The sequence below is a fragment of the Anastrepha obliqua genome, chromosome 1, assembly GCF_027943255.1.
Source record: "Anastrepha obliqua isolate idAnaObli1 chromosome 1, idAnaObli1_1.0, whole genome shotgun sequence".
NCBI classification, from domain to species: domain Eukaryota; kingdom Metazoa; phylum Arthropoda; class Insecta; order Diptera; family Tephritidae; genus Anastrepha; species Anastrepha obliqua.
In genome coordinates this window covers 76,619,713-76,632,089 of record NC_072892.1, presented here as the reverse complement: position 1 = coordinate 76,632,089, position 12,377 = coordinate 76,619,713, and the positions used below count along the sequence as shown (strand labels likewise).

General features: G+C 36.4%; 1 protein-coding gene across 2 annotated transcripts in view; it reads left to right on the top strand.

Moving 5' to 3' along the window:
- Positions 1-12,377, top strand: part of LOC129235526 (uncharacterized) — a 35,842-nt gene that overhangs the window by 22,836 nt on the left and 629 nt on the right. For both annotated transcript variants that reach the window (XM_054869413.1, XM_054869414.1), the window contains exons 5-8: positions 1,278-1,411; positions 1,484-1,624; positions 1,699-1,902; positions 10,399-10,704. In XM_054869413.1, coding sequence (XP_054725388.1) covers positions 1,278-1,411; positions 1,484-1,624; positions 1,699-1,902; positions 10,399-10,704 — 785 coding nt within the window. The remainder of the gene's footprint in view (positions 1-1,277; positions 1,412-1,483; positions 1,625-1,698; positions 1,903-10,398; positions 10,705-12,377) is intronic.

The window sequence follows — 12,377 nt, the reverse complement described above, 5'->3', positions numbered from 1 at the left end:
AGAGGGATTTATATTTGCTGTGAGTTTTTCCAAGGAATGCCTTTTAGCTGATTTAAGCTCTTTTCTGAAAATAGCGTTCGCTTTTTTATAATTAGCGAGGTTGGTATCGTTCATGTGGTACTTGTATTTGGACCACAGTTTTTGCTTGCTATTTCTTAAGATGGTAAGTAGGTTAGACCAGTATGGTAGTTTGGCTGAAAATTTTCTTGTGTTTGTTCGCGGTATTGAGAGGTGGACTGCCGAACGAATTATTGTTTTAATATTAGCAGTTTCTGCGTTGATGTTTTTCGAAACCGCTTTATTGTTTGTTAGAGTTATGGATAAGGAATGAAATTTTTTCCAGTCAGCTTTTCCCGTTAAAAATTTTGATATCGGCTTGACTTCGTACCAATCAGGGATGGAAAAGTATGTTATAAGCGGGAAATGATCGCTGTTGCGGAGTTCGTCCAATGTACGAGAAGAAAGGATGGGAGCTATAGAACTGAATGCAAGAATGATATCGGGGTGGGTGAAGGTTTGGTGTGTGGAAAAGTGTGTGGGTAGGCCATCGTTCAATACAATGAGATTTCGAGTCAAAATTAAATCTTCAATAGTATTTCCTCTTCTATTGGAATGCTCGGAGCCCCACAGTGGGCTCCAGGCATTGAAATCGCCTAGGACTATAATTGGGGTGGAAAATTTGTTAATTATATCAGTAAGCTCTTTGTAAGTAAAATTTTGGCTGGGAGGAATATAACAATTAATTAAAGTGATTTTTCTTCCTATATCAATCTCAATAGCTAGGCAGGATATATTAGATGAAATAGGAATTATTTTATGGTTTAAGGATTTTTTTATGAAGAAAGCGATTCCTTGCTTACACAAGGTATTTTGAGGCAAATTATGGAAATAGCTATTATATTTATTAGGTGCGGATGTTGTTTTAATGGATGGAATATGTGTTTCTTGCAGTGCGACAATCGCCGGGTTGAATTCATTGATTAGTATATTTAAATCTATGTAGTTATTAAGTAGTTCATTAATATTCCATTGTATTATTTGTTATTGCAGTAAACACTTGCAACTTCCCCTCAAAATGAAATGTCATTTCCCTCTCACATTTTCCCCTACTTTGCAAGTTTTTTGGGTATATGAACACCAAAACGTGATAATTTGCAACAATTGTTACAAACTATTTGATTCATGAACAGGCCTAATATAAACACTTTTACGTTCATAACAAGTAGTTTCACACTGCAGTCGTTATTTTCGATATATTATACATAAATAACTTTCAGACGAAGTTGAACTGCTTGTTCTGCATGGAGACGATTTTGACAAGATTTTGCGGCCCATAATGACACAGCAGTGGCAGGAAAAGAAAGCCGCTCTACTAGCATTGGAATACTTCAAATATTTAAATCATGATCAGGTATTTATAATAATTCTATTCATGTTTACTTGTAAGTATTTCGTTTTTTATTGTGCCGTTTCACTCACACAGATTATATCGGCATGTAGATTAGCGCTTATTAGGCAGTTTGATCCGTTAGAAACAATACTTTATGAAGATAAAGGTTACGACAGTTATGTACATTTCGTAATAAGTGGTGAATGCATGATATTGCAGTGTTTAAAAGTGAAGGTGGGCTATAAATTACCGTTATGTGACTTGATTACATTAAAAGTAAGCGAATAATAGTGTGTAATAAATTACAGGTTACACTCAAAACAGGCGGAAAAATATTTGAACTTGTTAACATTTCCGAGTGTAAGGAAGAAAACCTATTCCAAGGTCCCGCAATATTTAGTACCCTACGAAACTCAAAAGAAGGCGATTTAAGAAACGGATCTTCGTATTCTGACTTGGATTATGAAACAATGTCGGAAGAGGATGCTGAAAGTCAAAAAGGAAATCGTTTGGTATGACCTTGTATATAAGTACTATTTGTTTTGTGTTAGCTTAAAATCTAACCGCTATAAAAGAAAATCAGTAGAGTGCATAATGGCTGCGTTTGTCAAGAAAACTTGTGTAACGAAATCTACCTTATCGCAAGTTTAAATAAATGGAAACCAAGGCTAGTGAAAGAGCAAGAAAATTAGTAGGTTTACAGATAATAGAGGAGAGGATAAACAAAATTGGTAGCGATAAAGAAAAGTTGGAATTGATTATATCAAAAAAATTTTCAATCAAAATAAATAACCTAACTTCACAACATTAAACAATTTAAAGAGAAGGCAAAACCAAAAAATAGCGCGAAGAAACATGGTACAAACATGTAGACTTACATATAAAAGCATATGAGAAGATTCAATGGCAGGAACAATTGGAATTTTAACTTTTTTTCACTATCTCTTTTCAGACTTTTTTCACTATCAATTAGCAGCAATAGAATCGTATTTGGCGACTATAGAGTATTATGAGTAATTAGAACATGTAAACGCTGTAGGCTTACGGTAGCTTTTAATATGCCCCTTAATAATCAGTACATATTATAAAACAAAGTCGCTTTTTCTGTCCCTATGTCCCCTTATACGCTTAAATCTTTAAAACTACGCAACGGATTTTGATGCGGTTTTTTTTTCAAAGATAGATGTGGCAAAAAAACATAAATTTTTTGTTTTCACGGCCATAAATCAGAAACGAATCAAGCAATTAAAATGAAACTTTCTTGAAGTTTAACTTTGAAATATTTACTTTCGTTCTGCATCAAAAAAAATAATTGATTTATTTGTTATTTAACCAAAATTGTTTAAACAAAAGCAGCTCTTTTTCCAAAAAAAGCTGTTTGTGTGTTTGTTCGCTGTCAACCGAATGAAACAACAGGCGCACATAGGTAGATTTAAGCTATTTAGGCGGCCATAATTGGATTTCAGAAAGTTTTCACAACTACAAAAAAAAGCACTCCCACAACTTGAAAATAGACCGAGGAACAATAATGCAACCTCCTACGGTCAATCCCATACTTTGCATTAGCTGTCAGTTAATCAAAACATAGCTATTTCTGAAACGCACGTTATCGTTTTTGTTTAACCGCTGTAAAATCGTATGTTTTAACGTGAATATTTACGGATTTAAGCTACCGAGCTGAGTAATCGTGATGGATTATGATATTTCAGGTGAATATTATCATTTGTTAATGGTGTTTGTGATTTTAATAGTTATAAATGGATAAGTGGTGCCTATTTCATTTAGGGTATAATTTATTTTTGTTTTTTTTGTGTTTTTTGGTTTTGAAAACCCGGTTTGGTATATTTCCAAGTCCGTCCAAGTGAAAGTTAGTGTTGAACATGATACCTGGTGCAATTAGCTCACCACGTGCATAAAAGTGAGCTGCAGATACTTGCAGATAGAGGGTCATATAAAGGGTTTTATACACGCTTGTCTAAAGAATATATACTACTGTGGGCAAAAAGTAAGGTGAATTTGGTTGTAAAATGAAAAATCTTTATTTATTCTTGTAAATCAATTTCATCCCCTTCAAAATAATCCCCTCTCGATGAAATACACTTATGCCAACGATTTTTCCAATCCCCGAAACATGCCAAATAGTCCATTTCCGGTATAGCCATCAGCATCTTCTTCGATTCAGCTTTTATCTCTTCAATCGACTCGAAACGCGTTCCCCGGAGTGGTCTCTTGAGTTTTGGGAATAGCCATAGAAGTCACACGGAGCCAAATCAGGCGAATACGGTGGTTGCGGAACGATATGCGTGGAATTTTTGGCGAAATGGTCACGAAGAACGAGTGCAGTGTGAGACGGTGCATTATCGTGATGCAAAAACCAAGAGTTATTGGCCCATAATTCTGGTCTCTTTAGACGAATTAGTTCACGTAAACGAAGCATAACGCTTAAATAATATTCCTTATTAACAGTTTGGCCAGGTGGAAGGAATTCATAGTGCACCACACCACGAAAATCGAAAAAAACTGTCATCATGACCTTTATTTTTGAACGACTTTGACGTGCTCTTTTCGGTCTGGCCTCGCCTTTAGCACGATATTCGCTTGATTGGTCGGTTGTTTCAGGGTCGTAAGCATAAATCCAAGTCTCATCTCCCGTAATGATGCATTTGAGCTTGTCCTGATAGTCTGAAAGCATTGTTTCACACACATGAACGCGACGACTTTTTTCCAAGAAATTGAGAGTTTTCGGTACCAAACGAGATTTGACTTTTCGTAGGCCCAAATGGTCTTTCAAAATGGTTTTCACAGATCCTTCTGATATTCCGATCATATCAGTAAGGTCTTTAACAGTCAACCGACGATTTTTGAGCACTAACTCCTTCACTTTATTGACGTGTTGGTCATCTGTTGACGTCGACGGTCGTCCGGAGCGCTCCAAGTCATCAACACGTTCTCGACCCTCTTTGAAGTCTTTGTACCACTTATAAACATTTTTCTGCGACATGGTCGAATCACCAAATGCCTTCTGCAACATGCTAAACGTTTCCGCAGCCGAAATTTCATTCCGCAAACAAAATTTGATGGCACTTCTCTGCTCAATCAAATCAGACATTGTAAAAATCGAAAAATGCACTCTTGGTCGTTTGGTAAACACAAGCGTAAATATATTACTGATAATGACATTCACATGAAAGTTGGCCCAGATGTTATTAACAGTGCTGCCAACTCATGAAAAAAATAACTAGAGCGAAGTTTTAATCCCGCGAACTTTGACAAATAAATTCACCTTACTTTTTGCCCACAGTAGTATATATATTTTTGCATTTGTTTTGATTTCTAAGCCAATTTTGCTTATCTTAGGTATTGCCAGTTCATCAGGCACTAGACAAGTAACTCGTCAATATCTCTACAATCAAATGCAAGGGCAGAATTTGACATCTTTGGAGGAAAAATTAGATTTCTTAGAAGATAACCTGTTGTCTTGTCATGCATATACAGCTGAATATGTGCAAACATTTAAGAAAAGCTTTTCTTATTTTAAAGCACAGCTTAAGGAAAAGTGGACTAAAGCCAGAAGAAAGGAGGACGCTTTTCTAAAAGCTAACCAGGCTTGGTTAAATGGAACAATCGAAATTCCAAATAAGTCAAATTTTCGCCCTGGCCGTCTATTGAAATCATTCGAAAAGTGTAGTGAGCGAAGTAAACGTAGGAAAACGGAAGAAGTCCGTTCCATGGTAGAAGATACAGCTATTATACATGCTGCGCAATCCACTCTTATAGCAAAAGGGCAGAGGGACGCCTCTCGAATTCTGAAAGAAATCGCAGAATCACCATCACGCGCAGCAAAATACAAAAGTGCATACAAAGAATCAACAAGCCCGGGGAGAGGTAATATATTGACACCGCATGCAGCCTTAGCTATGTTTGTAGAAGTAGACTTAACAAGAGAGCAATATGAAATAATTCGTAATACAAACCCTTATCTTTATCCCTGTTACGATCGCTTATTACAAGCTAAAAAAGAATGTTACCAAACGCAAATACGGGTAACTAGTTCTTACGCAGAAACTGACTTGCAAAGCCTCAACGATAAGACAATTATGCGCTTATCAATGTATTTAGAGGAGGTGCTCCTCACTCTAAGCGAGGACGAAAGAAATTCTCTTACAATAATATGCAAGTGGGGATGCGATGGTTCCCAGTAAGCTAAATATAAACAAAAAATTGAGGATACTTCTGGTTCGGATGCCAACATTTTTCTTAGCTCTTTTGTGCCACTACAAATCACCTGCGGAAACGAAAAAAGAAAAATTGTTTGGCAAAACCCTTCTCCGTCATCTCCTAGGTTCTGTAGACCGATAAGATTTAGGTTTATCAAAGAAAGTATAGACGTCACGAAAGAAGAAATAAATTTTGTTGAATCCTCAGTAAACAACTTAGTTGCTTCTGAAATAGAGCTGCAAGGAAATAAATTTGTTTTCCGGCATATATTATTTTTAAGATGACGATGATTGATGGTAAGGTTTGGAATGCTGCCACCGATACCAGGTCCACTAGCCAATGTTATTTGTGTAAAGCAACATCAAAAGACTTTAACAATCTAGACAAAAAGAATGAAGTTAGCCTAGATTCCCTTGACTTTGGACTATCCGTTCTGCACGCTAGAATAAGATTATTCGAAAGTATTTTGCATTTGGCTTACAAATTGCCAGTGAAAAAGTATGGAGCAAAGAGAACAGCTGAGGAAGAACTGTTGGAAAAAACCACAAAAGAAACCATTCAAAAAAGATTTCGGGATGAGTTAGTCTTACTTATAGACATGGCCAAAGCAAATTATGGTAACACCAATGATGGCAATACAAGCCGGCGATTTTTCGAAAACCCAAAATTGGCTGCAGATATCACAGGTGTTGATTATAATTTCATTTACAAGCTTAAAATAATACTGGAAGCCATATCTAGTGGCTATGAAATTGATTCTGCTAAATATGATGAATATGCATTGGATACCGCTAAATTATATATAAAGCTTTACGCGTGGCATCCGATGACACCCACAATGCACAAGATACTAGTTCATGGCGCTGCTATAATTGAAAACTCATTATTACCAATAGGACAACTGTCAGAGGAGGCTCAAGAGGCGCGCAACAAACACTTCCGGATGTATCGAGAAAATTATGCACGGAAGTTTTCTCGTAAAGAGTGCAATCGCGACATATACCACCGATTGTTGTTAAGCTCGGACCCCTTTTTGAGCAGTATTTCAGTTCATCGCAGAAGAAAGAAAAAATCATCAAAGTCGTTTAGCCCAGACACAATTAAGCTGCTCGTACCCTTTAAATATGTGGACAAAGATGTGACAGAACACCTTAATTCAGAAGGCGAAAACTAATAAATTAATCAATTTCTATATATACATATCTATTGTGCTTTTGGTGTATTTTTAACAAATATATCTGTAAATATTTTTCTATTATATATAAAACAATTTTTTCAAAATCGATTAAGGTAACTTTTATGCAAATACTAGTGAAATATGGGCCCTATTTTTACTTTGGGAAAGGTCAAGAGTTGTTGTATAAAGTCAATGTGTAACCCACAATAAGATACAAACAAGTGATGACAGTTCTTGTCATACTACAAGAAAAGGAGCTTTACTGCTAAGGTATTTTTTAGTGTTACACAGTGTAATACATATACTTTTTTAATTTAACCGATTAGTAAAACAAATTATTATAAATTTCTAGTTATTAAACAGTTTTAAGACGATATATGCAGTTAAATATTTTTGGCCGCCTAAATCTTCAAAATCTACCTATGTGAGGCGTTAAGCGATAATCTCACCACACCTCATTAATGTTGAATAACATCGTATAGTGACGTGTGTATGTATGTATTTACGAATCGCTCGCATTATTTCATTTCGGACATATGTACATATGTATCTATGTATGTACTGAATTCCATGTAAATATATGTACATAGAATTTTACAGCGAAATAAAACGCTATTTTCACGTTCTATATTAGTAAATCGCACATAATTAAAATACAGTTTTTGAATAGTTTTTATTGATTCGGAGCGCGTTTAGTTTGCTATCGATTCCATACAATAACATTTTTTGTCATTTACTTTTTACGACAACTAATAGCTTATTTCCGAAGCGATTTCAACAAATAGGTACAACATTAATCCTTATCCAATTAAATACCTTAAATACATTGTTGTTTTCATATAGATCTATGTATATGGCTCTTTACAGCATATAAAACAATATTTTTCAAGATATTACAGCAGTAATTAGTAATTGAGATCTACCGGAAAAATTGCGTTAGCTGTTGCGTCATCCGGCATTGCCGCTACTCTTTTGCAAAGAGTCTTTTGGAAAGAGGCCGAACAGCACACTCTACAATCAAGCAATCAAAATCGCAACCGATGATGATAACAGCGTCTGTAGTGTTTCTAGACAGAGCAATACAGGAAAATTGATGCGTGACTGCTCATTAATAGTCTGGGACGAAGCTACCATGTCAAACAAGACGTCTGTGGAAGCACTGGATAGGACAATGCGCGATTTGCGCAACAAAAATTCACCTATGAGTGGATGTACAATTCTGTTCTCAGGAGATTTCCCTCAAATCCTACCAGTTGTGACTCGAGGAACACGTGCTGACGAAATAAATGCTACGCTAAAACGATCCCACCTTTGGTCGCATGTCAATAAATTAGATCTTAAAACTAATATGAGGGTTTCGTCATCTTCACGTGAGAACAGGCTATTTCCAGAGATGCTGCTAAAAGATGGCAATGGAGAATTAACACAAAGTGAGGGAAGGATTAACCTAGAAAACCTATGTGTTTTGATAGACAACATCCAAGAGTTAGTCAACAATGTCTATCCTGACATTGATAACATAAGTTATAAGACAATATCTTGGTTTAAAGAAAGAGCTATTCTGTCACCAACTAACGAACAAGTAGATAAAGTAAATAACTTGATTATTTCAAAGATTGATGCGCCGACGAAAATATACTACTCGGTCGATACTGTTGTCGATTTGGAAGAAGCTGTTCAATTTGCTACAGAATTTCTAAATTCTTTGAACCCGTCTGGACTCCCTCCTCACAAAATGGAGCTGAAAATAGGTTGTCCTGTTATTTTATTAAGAAACCTAAGTCCACCTAAACTTTGCAATGGCACGCGTTTGCTGGTAAAATCACTGCAAACTGTCATAATAGAGTGCACAATACTTACAGGATGTGGTACCGGAGAAGATGTATTGATTTCCCGAATCCCTCTGATACCATCGGATCTACCATTCCAATTTAAACGCTTAAAATTTCCGGTAAAGACATCTTTTGCAATGACCATTAATAAATCTCAGGGTCAAACTTTCAACGTTGCAGGCTTAGATTTGAGTGTTGACTGTTTTTCACATGACCAACTGTACGTCGCTCTTTCAAGAGTAACCTCTAGAGAAAACATGTGTGTATTGTCTAATGACAAGAAGGCTATGAACGTTGTACATAAAGACATTCTGTAATATAGTAATTGTTGTAAAAATAAAATAAATACATATGTAAAAATGCAAAAAGTTAATATGCAAAAATGTAGGGTATGAATTTAGATATCCCAAAGATAGCAGGAAATCTTCATGCTGTAAAGAAAGGGGAATTGTCTTACTCCAAATTTAACGCGTGCGGGCCACGGGCAGTAATGAATAAGCCAAAACTACTGGATCGATTTTAATCATTTTTTCAGTGAGTGACATAGGGTATATATTTTATACCCGTGCGAAGCTGGGCGGGTTGCTAGTACATATATAATATATTATACATAAATATACCTATATATATATATTATATATATTATATATGAGATATCATATCAGATTGGAGGTACTTTTTCCACTGGAGTTTTTTTTTTGACAGATCCCGCATGGCTATTGTCAAAACCAGTACATAATTTTTTTCAGTATTCACTGACGTTTCATCATGGAAAGACGTACGCCTCACCAATGTTTACGCATCGCACAGTTGTATATTATATATTATTACATTACATCCACAACCGTTTGGTGCGGCCTATGAGCTGGAGGAATCATCGGTCCATATTTCTTCAAAGATGACTCTAGCGCCAATATAACAGTGAATGGCGAACGCTAACGCGCCATGATAAACGACCGATGCCGTACATGCCCATAAAACAATGGATTTACTGCGTCGTCGTTTCGGCGACAGTGGATTGGCCACCAAGATTGTGTGAATTCGCACTTTTGGACTTTTATTTGTGGGGGTATATAAAGTCCGCCGTAGCCGAATGGGTTGGTGCGTGACTACCATTCGGAATTCACAGAGAGAAGGTAGGTTCGAATCTCGGTGAAACACCAAAATAGAGAAAAACATATTTCTAATAGCGGTCCCCCTCGGAAGGCAATGGCACACCTCCGATTGTATTTCTCCCATGAAAAATCTCCTCATAGAAAATATCTGCCGTTGGGAGTCGGCTTGAAACTGTAGGTCCCTCCATTTGCGGGACAACATCAAGACGCACACCGCAAATAGGAGGAGGAACTCGGCCGAACACCCAAAACGGGTGTAAGCGCCAATTATATATATATATATATGTAAAGTCCACAAAGCATGATAAACCAACTTCGACCGAAGTCGTCCAACGAGTCGTTCAAAATTGGTGCTTACGGATGCCGAATCACGGTGCAGTTGTGGCCACATATCAAAGAGATTATCATTAAAAAATAAGTGTCATGAATGGTTCTACACAAAAATGATAAAGATATCCCAATCAATTTGAATTTTCGTTGTTTTATTTCAATTTAAAATCCGATACCTATAAATTGATCCTCCTTTATAAACTTCACATTCAAGCCGAAGATCTGATTAAAAAGCGCTTTGTGTATTTTTATAAAATGTGCGCAAAAATTAAATTTTCTGAAAATACCAATATTAATTAGTGTTAATATAATATTTTTTCTTATTTTCTATTAAAGTTGCAAAAAATGGACATAAAGAGTATTCAAGTTTCATGTGGCGTGTCAAAAATGAACAAGGAGGAAAATTCTTCTGAGAGAAATAGTAATTTCTCCAAGGAATATTTAGGCGCCGAAGAAGCACCAGGAGAAATGTCTGAATTCAGTGGGATAAGTTCTGAATGTGATCCAAAATATTTGAACGAATATTCAATAAGGCTTTCAAATGTTATAAGTAAAGAGAATATACCGTCCAATGATAATTTGAGGTCTACAGAAGAACTTCCGGAAATGAGAACGGATAAGAAACAAATTTCACTCAAACAGGTAATCAACATACATATAAGGCTTAGTTAAAGGTGGCCGGTGCATGTCGGTAGGTCTTAGAAAAATGCATACCTTTACTAGGTTCCGTTATCCATAGTTCAGTGCGAATTGCATTTTATTAATGGTTTTGGCGGGAAGCAATTATGGCATCAAATTTATGGTGAAGTTTTTTCAATGATTACTGAAAAAATTGACGTTAAAAGGTATTTGTTTCATGCGTTGTGTATAGAAGTGAAAAGCGTGGCATTGAAGATTTTTGATATTGCAACCATGATGGGGTTTCACATCCTTATAGTTATATATTGTATTTCATTTCATCTCAATGCATTCAGTCTGTGGCAGAGATAAGAGGTATATTATTTCATTTAAATTTAATGTATTTATATATAGATAATATAGCCCAGTAAAGGGCTATTACAGAGCGTCGTTTGACAGATTCAAAAACAAATATTGGAGATGAAAAAGAATTAAAATTCAAGAAGCTCGTTATAGTCAATGGAATCAATAAAAGCTAAATATGTTGTAATTACGTTGTAAACAAGCATAACACTGGAGTATTCCTCTACTTTCAAGTGCCCTTAAACATATCAAATTTAATCGACTGGAGTTCAAAACAAATCAACTTATGTCGCACCTTTCCAATTTATTTGAGGCATACTCGCATCCATTCTTGGCTCCCTCGAGTTTTGTGAGACGGTAGAGAGTCCTGTTTCAACGTCCATGGTCTGGCACCGAAATGTTTGCTTGTCTGTCACGGCTTCAAAACAACCTCCAGAATACTTTCCCGATAATATTTCGCATTTACCTTGACGCCAGGATCGATGAAAACAATTGGCGAATAACGCCCATCTGCGTTTACAGCGGCCTAAACTATTACCTGCGGCGGGTGCTGCCACCTGGTGGCCAATCAATGACTCAAATTCTTGTATGAACGGTCGGTGCAATAAACCCTATCGTTTTGGGCGTTTACAAACTGCTCTATTTTAAAAATTTTCTCGTCAGAAAACACAATGCTCGAAATTGACCACTTTCGGCCAAGCGAACCAACTCTTCCGCTCTCTCAAGTCTGACTTGTTGCTGCTTTGGTGTGAGATCATGCCCTTTTAGATATTGTAAGACTTCTCTTTGACGGTCAGATATTTTCAGTTTTTTCGCCATTTGATAGGCACTTCGTCGGGGATTTCGCTAAAGTCGCTTCTTCACTTTTTGAACCATTTCACGTCTTTTGATGACCACTTCCATGACGTTTTGGCGATGCTACCAGTATCATTGTAACGAGTCATGGTGCGATAAAAAAAAACTTTATTGACTTTAAGGTGCTCGAGCTCACGTACAATCGCCGCTTGTGATTTTCCAGCCAAATATAACGCAATCACTATGTATTCAATAACGCAGTCACTATGTATATAACGCAATCACTATCACACTGTATTCACCCAGGACGGATTTGTTTTAAAACAATCTTTAAAAGTTGTCAATTCAACAAATATTGTAATAATTCAAATATAGGCCACTTCTTTTCGCCAAGAGTTAGCAAATAGCGAATAGATGAAGCACCGCGGGAAGAGAGCTGCCTTAAATTACATGTGTTGGTAAGGCAATGCGTCTAGTGAGCTACAGCCATACTCGCTAGTGGCGAATTTTCCTCGATAACTTTGTTGTTGGTTTCGCAT